Raw genomic sequence first — 22,904 nt, 5'->3', positions numbered from 1 at the left:
TTGCCTCAGTTCGGCTGGGCAGGAGCTGAAGGGTGATTGGTTAGAAGCAGACAGCGGGTCCGATTGGTGGCGGGCACTGACAGCGTGACGAGTCATTGGTTGCCTTGCGCGGGTGGGCGGGACGGGAGTTGTTTGCCGAAGAAGCGGTGTGAGGGGCGAATCCCATTGCTCGTACCCGATGTCGGTCATCAGCGTGCACACCGATTAATTGTCTCCTGCTGCGCGGGAGGGCGGGAGCACAGCTGGCTCGAGAGGCGGAGTCGATTGGTGGATCGACGTATCAATGGGCATGTTCTTCGGTGCTTGATTGGTTTTCTTAGCGCAGGTGGGAGGAAAAGGGTTGTTTTGCCGCGAATCTGATTGGCGGTGCGCGCCAGATTCATCAGCTTGCACGGCGGCAGGTTGCTTACTTCACCGCGGGTGGGCGGGAGCAGGATCTTGTTTGGCCGACGACGCGAGGAGCGTGGCGGAGCCGATTGGCGGAGCTGTGCTGGCAATCAAAATCTTGAGCGACGCGTGATTGTTTGTCTCTGCGTGGATGGGCGGGAGCAGGGGGGGGTTGTTTGGCGGCGGAGCTGATTAGCAGGCAGGGTGCCAGTCAGCACCCAGCGCGCTGGATTATTGGTCAAATCGGCGCGGGTGGGCGGAAGCAGAAGGTTGTTTGGCCGATGCGGCGGCCGGCTTGGCGAAGCCGATTGGCGGGACGGATTGCCACCCGGCTGATGATTGGGCTTCTCGGAACGGGCGGGAACAGAAGATTTTATTGGCCGGAGGGAGTGCGGGAGCAGCGGGGTGGTGCATTGGCAGGTCCGGCCGTCGGTCAGGGGTCGACCCTGTGCTGATTGGTTCTCTCTGGGATAGAGGGTGGGAGCTAATGAATGATTGGCGGAGCTGACTGTCAATCAGGGGCCCCGTTGGAGGGGGAGGGAGGAGGTTTCCGGCCGGCGGCAGACGCGCACGGAGGCATAGATCGAGTGAGTGAGCGGCCGGGCGGTGGAGGGCGGACAAGTGAGCCTCAGGCTTCAGTCCACAGGTGCCAGCGCACAGGCCGCACTGCATGGAGGGCGGGCCGGGGGAGCAGGCCCAGGACAGGGCGAGGTGAGGGCTCTCTGGTCGGCTTGGGTGGGCAGCGCTGGTGGGGGGGGAGGGAAGGGATGAGGGTCAGCATTTGGTGTGAAGGTTCAGCGTTGGGGCTGTTTATTCGGGGGTGAGAGGTCAATATTGGGGATGAAGGGTGAAAAGTGAAGTTGAGGGGATATTATTGGGGTGAGGGGTCAGCATTGTGTACGAGGTCAATTGGATGTGAGAGTTGTGATGAGGGGGTCACGACAGAGGGCGATGGTTCTGCACGGTTTGAGGGGTCACATTGGGGGTGAGGGGTCATTACTGGTGTCAAGGGTCATTGCTGAGGGTGGGGGTTGGAAGTGAGCATAAGGGGTTGAAAAGTGGGAGGGGGTGTGTCTGCACGGCTGAGGGGTCAACAGGTCGTGTCGGGCCACTGGATGGGTGACCATTTCAGGGTAAAGTGTCTTCACTGGCAAATATCTCACTAAATCTCTTTTCCCCCTCCCACTTTCCTTATTTGCCTCTATCCCTACACTCCTTCCTATCCTATCTCCTCCCTCATTGTCCTCCTCTTTCTTCTGCCTCCCTTCTCTGTCCCTTTCCCCTCTCCCCTTTCCCTACAGCTGACCTTCCTCACCACATCCCCACCCCCACCCTCTAGTGCCATGAACGGTTCCTTGACGCCCCCCCCTTCGGGGGAATCAGAAAACCCACCCCTGGAGCCCCCAGCCTGGCAGGACTTCTGTGAGCTCCAGGCTGCCGCCGCAGCTGCCGACTTTGCCCGGCGCTGCCGGCGATTCCTGGCCCTCCACCCCAACCAGGAGGTGCCTGGGGGGGGCTCAGCCCTCTCCCGACACTTCGTCCGCCACTTCCTGGACCGTTTCCGGCAGGAGCTGGCTGCCGGAGGAGGGGGTGCTCCCCCCTCCTCCTCCTCCCCGGCCCCCTCTCCCTCACCTTCACCCACCCCATCCCCCTCCTCACCCCCTGCCCACCTCTCCCGTAGCACAGAGGAGTTGCCGGGCCCCCGTCCACTCTCCAAGCCCCGTCTGCGCAAACGATTCTCCCTCAGGAGCGTCGGACGCTCGGTCAGGGGAAGTGTCAGGGGGATTCTCCATTGGAGGAGTGGAGGAGGAGGAGGTGGAACGGGGGCTTCCGAAGAGGAGGAGGCATCGGAGGAGGCAGGCGGAGCGAGGGAGCCGACCTCCGAGCGCTGGTCCCACCGCCTTGAGAGGCTGAGGCTGGGCAGGAGCCCACAGCGACCCCCCGCCCTGGACCCCCGCGAGGTCAGGCGGACGGGCCTCCTCAACTACGTGGCGGCCGAGGAAGCAATCAGCGGCGGTAGGGCACGGTGGAGTAAGTGCCGGTTGGTGCTACGTCAAGCCAGCCAGGAAGAGGGCTACCGGCTGGAGTTCTATGTCCCACCAAAGGTAAACCACTACCTTCCTTCAGAGCGGGCAGGGATATCTAATCCAGTGATTCATGGGGTTTATATGTACAATAACAGTCCTCCAAAACGGGAGATCATGCCGGATCGGTGGGTGGGTTACATACAGGGATCTAAGCTTGGGATTCAGTGTTTTCATGTATAGAGTAGTATGTGCAGGAGAGGGTTATAGACTAAAATTTTAATTAGGGGTTACTGTGATCTAGTGCCGGGGTTCGTGAGGAATTATATATAGATTACCAGATCCCCAGAAATGCTTACAGGTTGGGATCTAATCTGGTATTTTAGGGGGGGGGGAGTGCTTGTACAGAGAACAGATCCCCAGCAGTGGGTAACAGGCTGGGATCTAATTAGAGTTGAGGGTGTTGAAATTCAGAATTGCCAAACCCCAGATGTGGGTTACAGAGGCGAATCTACAGGGTTTCGGGAGGTGGATGGCATTTTGTGTGCAAAATCGCGGATTCCCAGTTGACTACAAGATGGGATCCAATCCTCCGGTTCAGGCGTTTTATCTATAAAATAATAGATTCCACAGGAGTTACAGGCTGGGATATCACTGTATCATTGTCTTTTCTTGTGTTTCAGGCCACCAAACCTCGTGTCAGTATTCTTTGCTCCTCAATTGTGGATGTTAGAACGAGTACTTCCCTTGAGATGCCAGACAAGGAGAATACTTTTGTATTAAAGGTAACAATCTATATTCGTCTTGATTATTTTTGAAAGACAGCATAGAGGGAACTTCACTCTGTGTCTGACCCTGGGAGTGTGTGATGGGACGGTGTGGAGGGAGCTTCACTCTGTGTCTGACCCCGGGAGTGTGTGATGGGACGGTGTAGAGGGAGCTTCACTCTGTGTCTGACCCCGGGAGTGTTTGATGGGACGGTGTGGAGGGAGATTCACTCTGTGTCTGACCCCGGGAGTGTTTGATGGGACGGTGTGGAGGGAGCTTCACTCTGTGTCTGACCCTGGGAGTGTGTGAAGGGGTGGTGTGGAGGGTGACTCACTCTGACTAATTCTGGAAGTGTGTGAGGGAGCCCCACATTGTATCTGACCCTGGGCTTGTGTGAAGGGAGAGCGTGGAGAGATTTTCACTCTGTCAGACCCTGAAGGAGGTGAGGACACCTACCTCAGCACCAAAGGGCTAGGCTGTTTATTGTTGAACTGACCTTTCACCGTTCCCCCAACTCTGGCAGACGGACGACCTGACGGATTACATCTTGGAGACAGTCGATTCTCTGCAGATGAAGTCCTGGCTGGCCGATATTCAGGAGTGCATGAGCCCTGGGTGAGTGGCGTGCCTACGTGGACGGGTATGCTGGGACGGGATATTTACTTAGAGATGCAGCTTGTAACAGCCCTTTCTGGACCAACACACTTTACCGCCCAGTGAACCACCTATTTAACCCTAGCCTCATCACACGACGATTTACAGTGACCTGCTAACCTTTGGACTGTGGGAGAAAACTGGATCATGCGGGGGAAACCCACGCAGTCGGGGTGGAACATTCGAACTCCTGACAGGCAGCGACGGGACTTGAACCGGGGTTGCTGGCGCTGCAGAGTGTTGTGCTCACCACTGCGCTACCATGCTGCCCACACGTTGACACTCAGCAGCTCGGGGCTGCGCACCCTTTCAACACCAGTTGCCTACTCCTGATATCTCTTACACCCTGAAGAAGGCTCTCGGCCCGAAACGTCTCTTTATTCCTTTCCATAGATGCTGCCTGACCTCCTGAGATCCTCCAGCATTTTCTGTGTGTTGCTTTGGATTTCCAGCATCTGTAGGATTTCTTGTCTTTATTATTTCTGACCAGTGTGTTCTGACTCTGATGTGATGATTATTGCCCTTTCAAAGTAGGTGGGGAACCTCAGACTGCGGCGGTGAGATGTCAAGTGTCGTTGGTTGCTCTAGCCGGACGACCCTATCTCACTCCGGTTTGCCTCCTCATTTGCCTGATCTGTCGCAAAGGGGTTGGGTTGAACAATGAGGGAGGTGGTATTCCCGATGCACAGGGGTTGTTGGGAGGAGGCTCCCTTGAGAACAGGGCCCCATGCCCTCTCCTTGATGCCTGCGATGATTCGCTTTCAGGCTGGTGTCTCTGGGGAGGAGGAACTGGCACGGCGGCACGTGAGAGGAAGCAGTTTAACCCCCCTCCCCCCTCTGTTGTTGCAGAGACGGCGAGGAGCAGACAAGCCTGGGATGTGTGAACCACTCAGAGAGTATGCCCAGCAGAGACCTGCCCATCCTGCCCTGCAGCAGTGCAGAACATATCTCACAAGGTATGTCCTTACCCCCATCTCCCCCACACCCCGAGTCCTTTCCATCGAACAAGGTATATCCTCCCTCCACCCACTCCTCTCTCTCGTCACCTCTCTGCCCTCTTCCCATCCTCTCTCTTCCTTCACTTTTCCATTTCCTCCCCCTTGCATGGCCGGTCTGACCATGTGCTCTGCCTCCCACAGGTGCCTACGGTGGGCTGTCGGACCGCCCGTCCACCTCCGTCTCCCCCAGCTCTGTCTCCGTCACCCCCACCCGCTTTGGCTCACTGGAGCTCTCCCCTCCGGAGCTACCCCCCCGCATCCCCATCGAGGAGACGCTGGAGAGGTTACAGACCCTCCCCACCCCACTCCCGGACACCCCCGACACAGCAGGTACACTACTGCAGGGGCTTGGGGTCAATGGGGTGGGGGGGGCTGGAGGCGGGAGGGGAGGGAGGGGGAAGTGGGGAGGTGTGGGGAAGGGGAGGGAGGGGTGAAAGTGGGAGGCATGGGATGGGAGGGGGCAGGCAGATGATCATGCTAGCCTCATCTCTTGAATGAACATTGACAAACCGATACTGGGACGGGTACACGAACGGGAAAGGTTCAGAGCGAGATGGGCTAAATGCAGGCAGCTGGGAAACTGGGCTGGCAGGGACCATTTGGGCCGAGAAGGCCTGTCATTACGGCCCTATGACCTGGTGACATTTTCCATGTTTCCATGCCCTCTCTGCAGGCTCACCCTTCATTTTCCAGATCGACCAGGACCTGGGGGAGGGAGATCACCCTCTCTCTGAGTACCCCTGGTTCCATGGGACCCTCTCCCGCCTGAAGGCCGCACAGCTGGTGTTGGCGGGGGGAGTCAACAGCCACGGCGTCTTCCTGGTGAGACAGAGTGAGACCCGGAGAGGAGAGTACGTCCTGACCTTCAACTTCCAGGGCAAGGCCAAGGTGAGGGGGGGGGATGTGGGATGGAGTAGTGAGTGCAGGGGTGGAATAGACGGGGAGAGGGGAGGGGCAGTAGGAATAGAGGAGGCAGAGATGGCGAGGGGGGGGACAGAGGCAGCAGACAAGGGAAGGGAGGGAGGGTGTTGCGAAAATGGGAATCAGAGGGAAGGAGCATTCAGAGACGGGGAGAGGGGAGGGGGTGATGGAGAGGAGTTCTCAGAACAGGAACAGCAGTTCCGATTGATGATAATGGATGTGAATTCGGCAGCACCTCCGCCTCTCCATCAACGATGAGAACCAGTGCCGTGTGCAACACCTCTGGTTCCAGACCATCTTTGACATGCTGGAACACTTCCGTGTCCACCCCATCCCGCTGGAATCCGGCGGCTCCAGTGACGTGACGCTGGCCAGCTACGTGGTGTCCTGCCAGCGGTCCCACGGTGAGTGCGGTTGTAATCCTTGGCTCGCCGGCAGTGGGGGAGGATGGGACGGGGTGGGTGGAGCCTTTGCACTTCCCGACACTGAGCTGCTCATCGTAATCGCGTGCGCAAACTCTTGATTCGGGTGTGAACGTCGTGCCGGGGTGGTCCACACACACTGTCCCTTTGTCCCCGGTCTACTTTCCTGTGAAGCTATTGTGGTGCGGTGACGCGCACGCCGTTCCGTTATTCACGTTATAATTTTGTACGTAGAATTCAGCATTGGGTAACCCCACACAGACTGTCCTGTCCCCTTTACCCCGTTATAATTTTTAATGACACCGCCACGCAGACCCTATGAAATGTTGCGTAACAGCGCCGCTCGCTCCCGGCAGATGGAGGCTCCCACCAGACACCCCACCCCAGCCTCATCGCTCATCTGTGAACAGCAAATCATCTGAATGGTCTTCCCCTTAACTTGGCGGCATATGTGCGTGGAGCAACAGGTGGGAGGGAGAGCCGGGAGTCAGGCCCTGACTTGGACTAGGGTCTGGGTGAGAGTGGGCCGTCAAGGGAGGGGCAGGGTTTCTGCCCTTGACCCTCCCACACCCCACCAATCCCCTGCCACCTGCCTTGATCTTTTCCACCACATGAGAGATTCACAGCCCTACACTCTATTCCACCACCCCAACCCTACCAACCCTCTACCACACACCTTAAACCCACCCTCAACCCGTCATTCTGTAATCTGGTTAACATGCTGGCATCACCGCGCATTCCCAGTAGATCACAGTCCCCTGCGTGTGTGTGCTATTGAAGACAGTATTGTTCACGTCTCTCCACCCCTCCATTCCATCACATTTACTCCTTTCCTCCCCCCCGCTGCCTGCCCCATTCCTCCCCCTGTTGCTCCCCTCCTCCACTTGTCCCCGTGCCTCCCCCTGCTGCCTGCCCCATTCTTCCCCCCTCCTTTGCCTGTCCCCTCCTCCCCCCTCTGTTGCCCCTTCGTCCCTCCTCTGCCTGCCCCCTCCGTCCCTACCTGCCAACCCACTGCCCCCTGCTTTACCCTCCATCTTCTGCATGCTTCCCTCTCTCCCCTTCCCTCCCTCCCTCCCTCTGCCACTCTTCCCTCCTGACTCCCTCAGCTCCTCCCTCTCTCCCACCCCTCCTCCCCACCCCCACCACCCTGTTGATGACTGGCCTGTTTATGTTGGTGCATCTCCACAGGCCGTGAGCGCGTTGGTGTTTGCCCGGTGGGCACTGAGGCCCCTCCCCACACGCCTGACTCATCCTGTCATACCATCTCCATGGGAGCTAATCACTGTGTGTAAGTCAGCCTCCTCCCGCCACTCCCTTACCCGGCCCTCCCCTGCCATCCACACACTGGACTCATCCTCTCATACCATCTGCATGGCTTTAATCACTGTGTGTCAGTCTTCTCGCTCCTCTAAGCTGCCCTCTCCTCCTCACTCCACCAACCCCTCCCCCCTCCTCCCTCCATATCACCACCCTCTGCTGTTTCTGTGGAACATGTCCTGGCTGTGCGTGTGTGTGTGTGTGTGAAGACTACCCCCATCCCCTGCTCACCCAGCCCCTCACCTCTCATTCCCAACCCCATCCTCATGATCCCTCTCTTCCCTCACCACGCACCAGGACCCACGTGGTTCTCTCCCACCGCACCTCAGGTGGCTTGCTTTCCTGGAGCGTATGTCTGCGTGTGTGTGTGTGTGAGGGTAGGGTCAGAACTGGGGGTGGGTGGTGGTGGTGATGGGAACGCGGGGGTGTGGAGAGGGGGGAGAGTTCCCTGAGGGGATATAGGATCGCAAGTGGGGGAGGGGTTGTGTTGGGGAAAGCATCGAGCATGGGGAATGCGTTTAAACATCACCCAGTCCAGCATCCAGTTGTGGAATGAGTGTGGGGTCAATATAACCTTCTCAATTGTGATTTATCTCCCCCCTCCCCATCTCTCCCCCTTCCCCTATCTCTCTCCCTTTCTCTCTCTCTCTCCAGAAATGAGCACCTTTCATAGCCCAGCTCCCCCACCCCTGCCACCAGCCCCTGCCTCCCGGCACCAGAGCACTGAGGAAGGGGGCACTAGCCGCTCCTGGTACAGCCCGGGAGCTTCGCCACCCCCTCCTGCCCGCCCACCCCCCCCACCCTGCTCCCCCTCTCCTCCGAGAGGCCCACCCCTCCCCCAGGAGGGGGCAGAGGGGGGGGAGGGGGAGGAGGAGGTTGGGGGTGAGGCGTCGGGGAGAGGGGATGGGGATGAGGGTGAGGAGGAGGAAGTGGAAGGGAGGACGGAACGGATTTCCTGCTGCCCCCCACCTCCGGATTCATCCCGGGAGCGCAGACCTCCGCTGCAGCCCCTCTCTGCTGCGGAGGAGCCGCAGGAAGGGGGCCACACTCGGGCCGTGGACAACCAGTACTCCTTCATCTGAGGGGCAGGGATAGAGGGTGCAGACAAGTGTGAACACCCCATTCCCACCCTGCAACTCACCGCCACGACTCGACTCTCTCCGGAGCCGGCGCTGGAACAGGAATGGAAAGTGGTGGGAGTGGGGGGAGGGGCTACATCTGCCTCCCCAAGGGGTAACTGGGGGTGGGGAAGAGAGGGGGACCTGAGTAGTAGGGGAGGTGGTAAAGACACCCACAGGGCACTGTAAGTGTACTGTGGACCCTGATGTACGTACACACGCAGCCTGAACACTAATCTACATTCTGGAGACACGGGACACGTGCTTACACACACAGACGGACAGACACACACAGACGGACAGACACACACACACACACACACACACACACTCTCTCTCTCTCTCCTAATAGACTTTCAACACTAATAGTGCACACACACATACACATGATGCTAATGTGTGTGCACATACATGGACACTAATACACACACAAAACAACAGAACACTAACCCACACTCTGTAACACTGAACACTAATTCTCTCCTTCACCCACTCCTTTAACGGCCCCCCTGTACCAACCACTCACCCGCTCACTCCCCTCCCACCTTCGGCCTGATCCCGATCGGGGTCCCATTAACTCATTGCTGCTGGCATACACGCCCCATTGTTTCCCCCCCCCCGCCCGCCCCATCGAACAATCTGAATCATCACCCACACACACCCACTTCTCCTTTTCATCTTGTTTATCATTTTTTTGGATAAAACTTTTTGTGTAGTGATGTTACCTTTTTAAATTATTTATTACTCTTTCCTGCCCTGATTGGTGGCTTTCCACAGGGAATAGCTGCCACGGTTCCTTTAACCTTGTACATTTTCTCTGACCCTGCTTGTCTGTTATGTCTATTTACAATTAAAAACAAATGTTCAATCAATTTTCCTGATTTCTGATCATTTGTCAGAGAAACTCAATCCTCCATACTGGGTGGAACCACATTATTCCCTTCCCTGGGTGGGGTTAGTCTGTATACACTACATCTGCCACTTTAACCATCTCCCATCTACAGTTCGGTGTGATAGAACACTGCCCACTTTCCAGGGTGGGGTTAGTCCATGCACACAACAACCACCATGTTACCCTGGCCCGTATCTACAGGTCAGGGATGTGACGGCACTCTTCCCCACTTCCCTGGGTAAGTGGCTCCAATGACTCTCAAAACCAAAGCAGTCTGCTTGATCAGCTCCTCCCCTCATCCCTCATCCCTGAAGCACACGGTCTCCCCCTCACCTGCAGCTGTGATGTGCAGCATCTACAAAATATCCCTCAATTACTTACCTGGGCCACTCCAAGAGCACCTCCCAAACACACTGCTTCTCCAGCTGAGATGGGACATGGAGTACGAGAGTCACGAAGTCAGGCTGCAGCTTTATAAACCATGGAAGTCAAATGTAAAGGGACAGGACACAGTTAATGGCAGGACCCTTAAGAGTGATGAACTACAGAGGGATTTTGGGGTCCAAGTTCTCAGATCGATGAAAGTGGCATCCGTTCGTCTTGCCAGACCATGGATCTGTGCCTGAAAAGTCTTCACTCTCCAGGGCGCAGGCCTGGGCAAGGTTGTATGGAAGACCAGCAGTTGCCCATGCTGCAAGTCTCCCTTCTCTACGACACCGATGTTGTCCAAGGGAAGGGCATTAGGACCCACGCAGCTTGGCACCAGTGTCGTCGCAGAGCAATATGTGATTAAGTGCCTTGCTCAAGGACACAAACACGTTGCCTCAGCTGGGGATCAAACTCACGACCTTCAGGTCGCTAGTCCAATGCCTTAACCACTTGGCCACGTGCCCACGATCATAAATAAGGGGCACTTGCCTTTACTAGTTGAACCACTGAGTTCGAGAGTCAGGAAATTATGTGGCAACTTTATAAAACGGTGGTCAGGCCACGTCTGCAGTATCACATTCAGTTCTGGTTGCACCATAACAGGAAGGGTGTGGAGACTTTGGAGAGGGTGCAGGAAAGGTTCACCAGAATGCTGCCTGAATTCGACAGCATGAGCTACAGGGAAAAGTTGGATAAATGGGCTGTTTTCTCTGAAGCAGTGTGGAGGTTGAGGAGTAAACTGAAAGTGGTTCATAAGATTATGAAGGACACAGAGCAGACACTGAGAATTTTTTCCCCCCACAGAGGTGAAATGCCTAATACCAGAGGGCATGCATTTAATGTGCGAGGTGGAAATTCAAATTGGATTTGCGGAACGAGGTGTTTTGCACGGAGAGAGTGGTGGGTGCCTGGGATGTGCTGCCAGAGGTAGATATGATGGAAGTGTTTAAGAAGCTCTTTGCAGGGCAAAGGAAATGGGCATTTCAGGACTGGGGAACTGTCAGAAGCAGCAGATCTGTTCTCTATCCCAGTATGCAGCCTTGTGTTGCTGCATCTTCCCTGCTCTTCCCTCCTCTCATCAAACCAGAAGATCAATGTTGCCTGCACGATGGATGGCAGTGCCCCATGGCATGTTGTAGGATAGAGGGACCCGGAGGGTTCCTGGAAAGTGATGTTGCTGATAGGACAGTGAAGAATGCATTTGGCTCTCAGGGCACACTGGCCTTGCAATGAACATAGAATTTGAGATTGATTTGAATCCAGAGAAAGCTGGCTAATTGGACACAACTGGCTCAGGGTGATGGTGTGAGATTGTTTCTCATCCTGGAGGCCCATGACTAATACTGTTCCCCAGGGGTCAGTGGTGGCCCCATCTTTACTTGCCATCTATATGAACAGTTTCTGAGAGAATATACAAGACCTAGTTAGTAAATTTGCAGGTGACACTAAAATAGTTGCTGTGATCGGCAGTGTTTATCGGTTTATAGGGCAGTCTCAGTCAGCTGTGTAAGTGGGCCAAGGAACGGCAAATGGAGTTTAATTCGGATAAATGGCGGTGTTGCATTTTGGGAAGACCAGTCAGGTTAGGTCTTTCACAGTGAATGGCAATGACGTGGGGCATGCTGTAGAACAAAGGAGCCTGGAGGTACAGGCATAGATAGACAGGGTGGCAGATTGGCCTTCATTCAGGGCACTGAGTACAGGAGTTTCGTGGTCATGTTACATCTGTACAAAACATTGATGAGGCTACAATTGGAGAACTGTGTGCAGTTCTGGTTGCTGAGTGAAAGGAGGACTGTGATTAAGCTGGGGAGGGGGCAAAAAAGTTTCACAGGGATTTTACCAGACTTGAGGGCTTGAGTTATAAAGAGAGACTAGACAGGCTGAGACTGTTTTCACTGGAGTGAATGAGGCTACAGGATGACCTTACAGAAATTTATAAAACCAGAGGGCACAGATTTAAGCAACATACATCAAAGTTGCTGGTGAACGCAGCAGGCCAAGCAGCATCTATAGGAAGAGGCACAGATTTAAGGTGGGTGGGGAGAGAGTCAGAGGACCTGAGGGACATTTTTTTCCACGTGGGGTGGTGGGTAGATAATGAGGAAGTAATGTAAATAATTTTTAAAACACACTGGGAAAGGTATAGTTAAAAAGGTTTCAATTAGTTTGTCATTGCCACATGTACTGAGGTCTAGTGAAAAACTTGTCCTGCATACTGTTCATGCAGATCAGTTCATTACGCTGAGCATTGAGGTAGTACAAGGTAAAACAATAGCAGATTGCAAAATAAAGTGTTACACTTACAGAGAGAGTGCATTGCAGGCAGGCCAGAACAAGCTAGAGTCCATCTGAATGTACTAGGGGATGGTTCAATAGTCTTATAACAGTGGGACAGAAGCTACCCTTGATCCTGGTGGGATGAGCTTTCAGGCTTCTGTATCTTCTGTCCGATAATAGAGGCAGAGAATGAGAGAATGGCTGGTAAACACAAAATACTCTGCAGATGCTGGGGTCAAAGCAACACTCACAACAAGCTGGAGGAACTCAGCAGGTCGGGCAGCATCTGTGGAAACGATGAGTTGACGTTTCGGGCCGGGCTGGAGTCCTGACAAAGGGTTCCGGCCTGAAATGTCGACATCGTTTCCACGGATGCTGCCCAACCTGCTGAGTTCCTCCAGCGTGTTGTGAGAGAATGTCTGGGATAGGAGGTGTCTTTGATTATGCTGGCTACTTTACTGAGGCAGCAGGAAGTGCAGAGAGTCCTTTGAGGAGAGGCTGGTTTCCGTGAAGCCCTGAGCTGTGTCCACAACTTTCTGTGGTGTGTTATGGCCACGTGCAGAGCAGTTGCTATGACGCAAAAAAAAACCAATTGCTTAAAAGAGCAAAAATAAGTGAATATTACACAGAATATTAAACATCAAACTAAGAGTATCAGAATCAGGTTTATTATCACTGACGTGACGTGAAATTTGTTAACTTAGCAGCAGCAGCAGTTCAATGCAATACATAATCTAGAAGAGAAAAAAAAATGCTAAATAGACAAGTAAATCAATTGCAGTATACGTATATGGAATAGATTTTTTAAAAATGTGCCAAAAAAACCAGAAATACTGCATATTTAAAAAAACGTGAGGTAGTGTCCAAAGGTTCAATGTCCGTTTAGGAATCATTTGGCAGAGGGGAAGAAGATATTCCTGAATCACTGAGCGTGTGCCTTTGGGCTTCTGTACCTCATTCCTGGTGTTAACAGTGAGAAAAGGGCATGCTCTGGGTGCTGGAGGTCCTTAATAATGGACACTGCCTTTCTGAGACACCGCTCCCTGAAGATGTCCTGGGTACTTTGTAGGCTGGTACCCAAGATGGAGCTGACTAGATTTACAACCATCTGCAGCTTCTTTCAGTCCTGTGCAGTAGCCCCCCGCCCCCATACCAGACAGTGTGTACCCCATACCTGTCAGAATGCTCTCCGTGGGTCAACTATAGAAGTTTTTTGTGTATTTGTTGACATGCTAAATCTCTTCAAACTCATAATAAATATAGCCACTGCCTTGCCTTCTTTATAACTACATCGATATGTTGGGACCAGGTTAGATCCTCAGAGACCTTGACACCCAGGAACTTGAAGCTGCTCACTCTCTCCACTTCTGATCCCTCTATGAGGATTGGTATGTGTTCCTTTGTCTTACCCTTCCTGAATTCCACAATCAGTTCTTTCGCCTTACTGACATTGAGTGCCAGGTTGTTGCTGTGACACCACTCCACTAGTTGGCATATCTCACTCCTGTACGCCCTCTCGTCACCACATGAGATTCTACTAACAATGGTTGTATCGTCTGCAAATTTATAGATGGCATTTGAGCTATGCCTAGCCACACAGTCATGTGTATACAGAGAGTAGGGTAGTGGGCTAAGCACACACTCCTGAGGTGCTACAGTGTTATCTTCAACGAGGAGGAGATATTATCACTAATCGGCATAGATGTAGTCTTTTGGTGAGGAAGTCGAGGATCCAATTGCAAAGGGAGGTAGGGAGGTACAGAGGCCCAGGTTCTGCAACTTCTCAATCAGAATTGTAGGATGAACAGCATCCTGAGGTAGGTGTTTGTGTTGTCCGGGTGGTCTAAGGCTGTGTGGAGAGCCATTAAAATTGTGCCTGCCTTTGACCTGTTGTGGTGATAGGCAAATTGCAATGGGTCCAGGTCCTTGCTGAGGCAGGAGTTCAGTCTAGTCATGACCAACCTCTCAAAGCATTGTCGATGTGAGTGCTACCGGGCGGTAGCTTTTAAGGCAGCTCGCATTATTCTTATTACGCACTGGTATAATCGTCGTCTTTTTGAAGCAAGTGGGAACTTCCACTCGTAGCAGTGAGAGGTTGAAAATGTCCTTGAGTACTCCCGCTATTTGATTGGCACAGCTTTTCAGAGCCTGAGTATTCCGTTCCGTTGAGTGCAGCTAGCCAGTGGCAGGTCACAGAGCCAGTTTTTACCAAAGTGCCCCAGTCCGCACTGATCGCCCCAATCAAACTGCTCAAAATCTGCAAAAACAAGGAACCAGAATTCAGAAACACATGCAACATGAACCTCAAAGTCCCCCAAGACGAGTCCACAGCCACAAACCTTGCTGATCAATCCTTACAACGTGGATCACGAGACTCCCGCGCTTTCTTCTGACAGCAACCAGCAAGGGGGAGAGGAAGAACGGTTAAACACAGGCAGACAGCACTCAGCTCTCTTCTTTGTCAATTTCAGCCTGAATTGGAGAGAAGCAATGAAGTCGATTATGGACTCACATCCTGTTTCCAAGCTTCTGGGCCGCACACTTCACTCTCAACCTCACCAAGCACCCAAGACGGCAAAGCGCCAGACTGCTCAATTAGCCCAAAAATACACCCTGTGGATCCCGTGCCTCCTTAATTTCTCAATAAACCTTGCATGGGGTACCTTATTGAATGCCTTGCTGAAATCCATATACACTACATCTACTACTCTACCTTCATCAATGTGTTTAGTCACATCCTCAAAAAATTCAATCAAGCTCATAAGGCATAATCTGCTTTTGACAAAGCCATGCTGACTATTCCAAATTATATTATACCTCTCCAAATGTTCATAAATCCTGCCTCAGGATCTTTTCCATCAACTCACCAACCACTGAAGTAAGACTCACTGGTCTATAATTTCCTAGGCTATCTCTACTCCCTTTCCTGAATAAGGGAACAACATCCGCAATCCTCCAGATCCTGTCCAGTCCCCAGTGATGATACAAAGAGCATTGACAGAGGCTCAGCAATCTCCTCCCACAGGAGCCAGGGGTACATCTCATTTGGTCCCGGAGACTTATCCATATTGACACTTTCCAAAAGCTCCCGTACATCCTCTTTCTTAACGTCTATATGCTCAAGCTGTTCAGTCCGCTGTAACTCATCCCTACAATTGCCAAGATCCTTTTCCATAGTGAATACTGAAGTAAAGTATTCATTAGGTATCTCTGTTATCTCCTCCGGTTCCATACACACTTTTCCATTATCACACTTGATTGTTCATATTCCCTCACGTTTTATCCACTTGCTCTTCACACACTTGTAGAATGCCTTGGGGGAGTTTTCCTTAATCCTTCTTGCCAAGGCCTTCTCATGGCCCCTTCTGGCTCTCCTAATTTCATTCTTGAGCTCCTTCCTGCTAGCCTTATAATCTTCTTGATCTCTATCATTACCTAGATTTTTGAACCTTTTGTAAGCTTTTCTTTTCTTCTTGATTGGATTTTCAACAGCCTTTGTACACCATGGTTCCTATACCTTACGGTCTTTTCCGTCTCATTGGAACATACCTATGCAGAATGCCACGCAAATATCCCCTGAACATTTGCCGCATTTCCCTGAGAACATCTGTTTCCAATTTATGCTTCCCCGTTCCTGCCTGATAGCCTAATATTTCCCCTTACTCCAATTAAACGTTTCCCTAACTTGTCTGTTCCTATTCCTCTCCAATGCTATGGTAAAGGAGATAGAATTGTGATCACCATCTTCAAAATGCTCTCCCACTGAGAGACCTGACAGCTGACCAGGTTCATTTCTCAATACCAGATCAAGTACAGTCTCTTCTCTTATAGATGTATCTACTTGTTGTGTCAGGAAACCTTCCTGAACATACCTAATAAACTCCACCCCATCTAAACCCTTGCTCTAGGGAGATGCCAGTCAATATTTGGGAAATTAAAATCTCCCACCACCACCACCACGACACCTTTCCAGAATCTATCTCCCTATCTGCTCCTTGATGTCCCTGTTACTACTGGGTGGTCTATAAAAGAACCCAGTAGAGCTATTGACCCATTCCTGTTTCTAACTTCCACCCACAGAGACTCGGTAGACAATCCCTCCATGACTTCCTCCTTTACTGCAGCCCTGACACTATCTCTGATCAGCAGTGCCACGCCCCCACCTCTTTTGCCTCCTTCCCTGTCCTTTCCGAAACATCTAAAGCCTGGCACTGAGTAGCCATTCCTGCCCCTGCACCATGCACCATCCAAGTTTCTGTAATGGCCACAACATCATAGCTTCAAGTGCTGATCCACGCAGTAAGCTCATCTGCATTGTTCATAACACTCCTTGCATTAAATACACATCTCAAACCATCAGTCTGAGCACATCCCTTCTCTATCACATGCCTATCCACCCTTGCACGGTCTCCAAACTTTCTCTATTTGTGAGCCAACGGCCCCTTCCTCCGCCTCTTCAGGTTGATTCCCACCCCCCAGCAATTCTAGTTTAAACTCTCCCCAGTCGCCTCGGCAAACCTCCCCGCCAGGATATTGGTCCCCTTCGGATTCAAGTGCAACCCGTCCAATTTGCCTGCCCCAAAAGAGGTCCCAATGATCCAGAAAGCTGAATCCCTGCCCCCTGCTCCAATCCCTCAGCCACACATTTATCCTCCACCTCATTCTATTTCTATACTCACTGTCACGTGGCACAGGGAGCAATCACAGGAAGCAACTTCCTTCCTAAATCCCTGTAGTCAGTTTTCAGGACCTCCTCCCTTTTCCTACCTACGTCGTTGGTACCAATATATATCACGACCTCTAGCTGTTCACCTTCCCGCGTCAGGATATCATGGATGCGATCATAAACATCCTGGACCCTGGCACCTAGGAGGCAAATAGCCATCCTTGTTTCTTCCCTGCGTCCACAGAATCGCCTGTCTGACCCCCTAACTATAGAGTCCCCTATCACTGCCGCCATCCTCTTCCTTTCCCTCCCCTTCTGAGCCACAGGGCCAGACTCTGTGCCAGAGGCACGGCCACTGATGCTTCCCCCAGGTAGGCCGTTCCCCCCAACAGTACTCAAACAGGAGTACTTATTGTTAAGGGGGACAGCTACAGGTGTACTCTCTAGTATCTGACTCCTGCCCTTCCCTCTACTGACTGTTACCCAGTTATCTGTCTCTGGAGGCCCAGGTGTGACTACTTGCCTATAGCTCCTCTCTATCACCTCCTTACTACCCCCTGACCAGACGAAGGTCATCGAGCTGCATCTCCATTTCCTTAACCTGGTCCCTAAGGAGCTGCGACTCACTGCACCTGGCGCAGATGTGGCCATCTGGGAGGCTGGGAGACTCCAGGACTTCCCACATCTGACACCCAGTACAGAACACTGGCCTCACAGGCATACTTACTGTTTCTAGTCTACACAGGTAACCTACCACGCCTCAACCTGTTACTGCCGAAGCCCCATTGAGCCAAAGCCCTCCTACTCTCCCCCCCTCTACTTGAATGCCCGCTCTGTAAAACTGCCTCCGTTTAACCTCTTCGCGCTGGTCTAACTCGCTGACGTCCATGCACTTGTGCAGTCGTCCCTCTTACTCAATATCAGTGAGATCAAGGAGCTGATTATTGACTTCAGGAGAGGGAAACCAGAGGTTCATGAGCCAGTCCTCATCAAATGATCAGAGGTGGAAAGGGTCAGCAGTTTTAAATTCCCCAGTCTGATTATTTTGGCAACCTGTCCTGGGCTGAGCACGTAAACACAATGACGAAGAAAGCACAGCAGCACTTCTACTTCCTTGGGAGTTTGCGAAGGTTTGGCAGGACATCTAAATTGTTAACGATCTTTTATAGATGTTTGGTGGAGAGTAGATTGACTGGCTGCATTACAGCCTGGTATGGCAACACCAAAGCCCTTGAATGGGAAAATCCACAAAAAAGAGGTGGATTTGGACTGGTAAAGCCATCCTCACCTTTGAGCATATCTGTATGAAACACTGTTGCAGGAAAGTAGCATCTACCATCAGAGACCCCCCCACCACTTGTGCTCTGTTCTCGCTGCCCCCCAGGAAAAAAGTACAGGAGCCTCAAGACTCACACCCTTCAACCATCAGACTCTGAACCAAAGTGAATAACTTCACTTGCCCCATCACTGAAATGTTCTCACAACGAATGGAATCACTTTCAAGGACTGTACACCTCTTGATATTTATTGCTTTATTTATTATTATTATTATTTCTTTTTTATTTGCAAGATTTGTTATCTGCACTCAAGTTGAACATCCAAGTTAGGTGGTCTTTTGTTGATTCTGTTATGGTTATTATATGATAGATTTATTGAGTTTGCCTACAAAAATGACTCAGGGTTGCATATGGTGACATATATGTACTTTGATCATAAATTTACTGTGAACTTTGAACTTTAACTGTCTGAGGCAGTAGAGGTGCTGGTGAACTTTCTTGGCAGTGATGTTTACATGATTGGACCAGGAAAGGCTGTTGGTGATCTTCACTCCTGCAAACCTGAACCTATCAGCCTCAGCACTGTTGATGTAGATGACAGTTTGCACAGTGGCTCCCTCTCTGAAGTCAATGAGCAGCTCGATTGTTGACATTGAGGGAGTAGTTCTCTATGTCACTAGGCTCTCTATCTCCTTCCTGTACTGCGAATCCTTGTTATTTGAGCTATGACCCACTACAGTGATATCTGCAAACCTGTAGCTCTTAACCTCAAAACTGTCTGTGGGAACTTGTTAACTGGAGTTGGGATAAGATCGCTCCCCTCTTTGGGATCAGACCGGGCCCATGGGAAGACAGATGTGGAGGTTGAAGATTCAGATTTATTTATCACGTGTACATCAAAACATACAGTGAAAAGCATTGTTTTATGGTAACAGCCAACACAACCTAGAGATGTGCTGGGGGCAGCTGCAAGTGTTGCCCCCACATTCAGGCACCAAGTTCAACTTTATTGTCATCTGTCTGTATGTATATACAACCACGTTCCTCCGGACCACAGTGCACCCACAAAACTGAAGTCACACACAGCTCATAAATGAAAATATTACCATAAGTAGGTTGGTAAAGTATAATTCAAATGTAGTGAGCAGCACAGGTACTGTAAACAGCTCGCTGGCCTAGTGACGAGACCTTGTTGGTGGAGGGTATTCTTTCATCTCAGAGCCCAAGGGAAGAAGTTGTTACCCAGTTTGCTGGCCCTAGTCCTGAGGCTCCTCTACCTCCTTTCCGATGCTAGTGGGTCAAAGAGATTGTGGGATGGGTTGTAGAGATCCTCAACAATGCTTCCCTTATAATCAGAATCAGGTTTATTATCACCCACACGTGACGTGAAATGTGTTAACTTAGCAGCAACGGTTCAATGCAACACATAATCTAGAAGGAAAAAAACTAAATAATAAAATAATAATAAATAAATTGCGGTATACGTATATTGAATAGATTGAATATCGTGCAAAAAACAGAAATAATATATATTTAAAAAGTGAGGTAGTGTCCAAGGGTTCAATGTCCATTTAGGAATTGGATGGCAGAGGGGAAGAAGCTGTTCCTGAATCACTGAGTGTGTGCCTTCAGGCTTCTGTACCTCCTACAATAGACACTGCCTTCCTCTAACACTTGTAAATGTCACAACTTGTAAATAACACTGCCCCCCCCCCACCCCCGCCAGGACAGGCTGCCTTTGGGCCTCCAACCTTCAGTCACTGGCAGACATTTGGCCTCCGGCTTGCCGGCATTTGACCTTCAGATGTCAATTCCAGGATTTGCTGATCATATGACCTTGAACACAGGGCCTTAACCTTTATGAACCTCCAACCCTTGGACTCATCGACGGGGGCAGGGGAGTGTCACAGGCCCTTGTGCCTCTTGCCAACAGAGACCTTTGACCCTGGATCTGCTAACCTTGGGGGGGGGGCGGTCACTAGTCCTTGTCCACAGGATCAGCTGAGCACAGGGATTGCTGGTCTTTGTCCTCAGTACCTGCTGACCGGACATCCATCCATGGGGATCACTAGCCTTCAACTGTGGAGCTCTCTGACCTGGACTACGAACACCGGCTTCTGCCCCTGATCTCGAACTCCCTCATCCCTGCCCCTAAACCCACATCCCCGTGCTGCCCCCCCAGTCTACCCCTACAAGCCCGACAAGTTGTTCTGAGCCCGGCAGACCATCAGTGGCTTTGTGCATGACCAACCCTCGCACCTTCGATCATCTGGAGCAAACCATTGATGGTTACTGGTCAGCGTCCAGCATCCAAGGGACCACGAAACAGCCCCTGACCGGACATAACAAGACCTGGACCCCGTCTCAAGTGTTTCACTCCAGCGAGAAAGCATCCAGCAGTCACCTGTTGACAAACGGTTACTTGTGTACTTATCCCTGCTGGGGCACAGGCCGCCAACAGTAGCTTGCTGAAGTGGTCTGTCCTGGGCTAAGCTTTCATGTTGTCTCCATGTGTAGCCCACCTTTGTGGTGTACTTTTCCACTGTTCCCTCTTACTGCGGCCGCACTGTGACTGAAATGCTCCCACACACATTGCCTTTGTTACCATGCAGCTCGAATTATCTCTTACATGATGATTTATTCAAGTGCCATGCATTTTTCAGGCTATGAAAATATTTCCTGGTCAGAGCCATGGTTGGACCGTGCAGCTGTAAAAAAAAGATTAGAGGAAACATTGATCCTTCCTGTCTCAGGCATGAGGTCCTTGCAGCTTCTGTAGGTGTCGCTGTGGCTCTTAATTTTTTTATGGGATAGGGTTGCTTGCCTCTTGCCCAATTCTCCTCCTTTCCCACCCAGACATGGGACCGTCCATGTCGGATTTCCTGATGGTCAGTGGCCTTACTGATATCCTGGGGATCGTTACCAACCAGAAACGGAACTCCAGTGTCCACAAGGAACAGGCGACGGGCCACAGATCCCGGGGTAAATAACTCCGCATAACCTGCTCCACATCTACAGTTCAGGGGTGTGATGGGACAGTCTGTACTTCCCTGGGTGGGGTCAGTCTATGCACACAGCATTCGCCCCCATCTACAGTTCAGGGGTGTGACAGAAGACCCCCCCCCACTCCCCTAACAACCTAGGAATCAGGATCAATGTCGCCAACATACATCATGAAATTTGCTGTCTTTGCAGCAACAGTACAATGCAATACATAAAAACAGAGAAAAAACTTTAAATTACAGTAAGTATACATATTGAATAGTCAAATTATATAAGTAGTGCAAAATAGAAATTTAATAAGTCATGACGTAGAGTTTGGGGCTCAATGTCCATTCAGAAATCGGATGACAGAGGGGAAGAAGCTGTTCCTGAATCACTGAGTGTGTGTCTTCAGGCTTCTGTACCTCCTTCCTGATGGTAACAATGAGAACAAGACATATCCTGGCACAGATTGAAGGTGAGAGTGGAGAGATCCCACTGGGACCTGAGGGGCAACTTTTGTTTTCACCCAGAAGGTGGTCTGTATATGGTATGAGCTGCCAGATGTTGATGCGGGTACATTAACACAGACAGGTCGGTGCATAAGAAAGGTTTAGAGAGATCCGGGCCAAACATAGGCATGTATCCCTGGCTTATGGCCAGCATGGACCAGCTGGGCTGAATGGCCTATTTCCACCCTCAGGACTCTACAAATATCCAGGACACAGTAGCCACTTGATTCCAGCCGGTGGCACATTCCCGGGATCTGTTACTCTCTGTGTCACGGTGCCACGGTAGCATTGGGTACCATGGTAACACTCAGCTTGGGATGTTGGGGTTCAGAGTTCAGTTTTGGAAACGTCTGTCAGGAGTTTGGACGGTCTCTCCATGACCGTTTGGGCTTCTTCCGGATGCTCCGGTTTCCTCTCATATTCCAAAGACGTGTTGGTTAGTAGGTTAATTGCTCTGTGATTAGGCCCATTCCCTGCTGCATCTCTGAACAAACAAACAAACTCTCTCAAACACCTGGATTAGATCCCAGCCTGTAACCCACTCCCAGGGATCTGTTATTCTGTATAAACCCCACTGAACCCCTGGATTAGATCCCAGCCTGTAACCCACTCCCAGGGATCTGTTATTCTGTATATAAACCCCACTGAACCCCTGGATTAGATCCCAGCCTGTAACCCACTCCCAGGGATCTGTTATTCTGTATAAACCCCACTGAACCCCTGGATTAGATCCCAGCCTGTAACCCACTCCCAGGGATCTGTTATTCTGTATAAACCCCACTGAACCCCTGGATTAGATCCCAGCCTGTAACCCACTCCCAGGGATCTGTTATTCTGTATAAACCCCACTGAACCCCTGGATTAGATCCCAGCCTGTAACCCACTTCCAGGGATCTGTTATTCTGTATATAAACCCCACTGAACCCCTGGATTAGATCCCAGCCTGTAACCCACTCCCAGGGATCTGTTATTCTGTATATAAACCCTGAATCCCTGGATTAGATCCCAGTTTGTAATTTACACCTGGCGATCTGTTATTGCAGATATAAACCCAGTGACCTCTATATTAGATCCCGGTATGTGATCTACTCCCGGAGATCTTTTCCTCTACGTGTAACACCCCCAACCTCATCCCCCTGGATCCAGGATTAGATCCCAAACTGTAACCGAGTGCATTTTGTCCCATGTACAGCGGGTGAGATCGGCTGCTGTGCTGCTGTCGGGCTGCAGGCGGCGGAGCCGGGGGAGGCCGTCCGC

General features: G+C 51.5%; 1 protein-coding gene across 7 annotated transcripts; it reads left to right on the top strand.

Annotated features, from left to right (window-relative positions):
- The first annotated feature begins 151 nt into the window (after positions 1-151).
- sh2b1 (SH2B adaptor protein 1) lies at positions 152-8,576 on the top strand. 7 transcript variants are annotated; one of them, XM_063063008.1, is made up of 10 exons: positions 608-1,033; positions 1,727-2,492; positions 3,095-3,196; positions 3,703-3,794; positions 4,683-4,789; positions 4,973-5,161; positions 5,505-5,719; positions 5,985-6,156; positions 7,363-7,462; positions 8,146-8,308. In XM_063063008.1, exons 1-10 carry the CDS (start codon positions 879-881, stop codon positions 8,162-8,164), a joined length of 1,917 nt encoding a protein of 638 aa, XP_062919078.1. In that variant the 5' UTR covers positions 608-878; the 3' UTR covers positions 8,165-8,308. The 7 variants fall into 7 exon arrangements, with proteins under 7 accessions (XP_062919077.1, XP_062919075.1, XP_062919071.1 ...); XM_063063007.1 differs by lacking the exons at positions 608-1,033; positions 7,363-7,462 and adding an exon at positions 152-287 and having other exon boundaries at positions 8,146-8,576; XM_063063005.1 differs by lacking the exons at positions 608-1,033; positions 7,363-7,462 and adding an exon at positions 294-325 and having other exon boundaries at positions 1,689-2,492; positions 8,146-8,576.
- The last annotated feature ends 14,328 nt before the right edge of the window (positions 8,577-22,904 follow it).

This window comes from Mobula hypostoma, chromosome 11 (genome assembly GCF_963921235.1).
Source record: "Mobula hypostoma chromosome 11, sMobHyp1.1, whole genome shotgun sequence".
Taxonomy (NCBI): domain Eukaryota; kingdom Metazoa; phylum Chordata; class Chondrichthyes; order Myliobatiformes; family Myliobatidae; genus Mobula; species Mobula hypostoma.
Note: the sequence above shows the minus strand (reverse complement) of the source record. Positions and strands in the feature narration are given on the sequence as shown.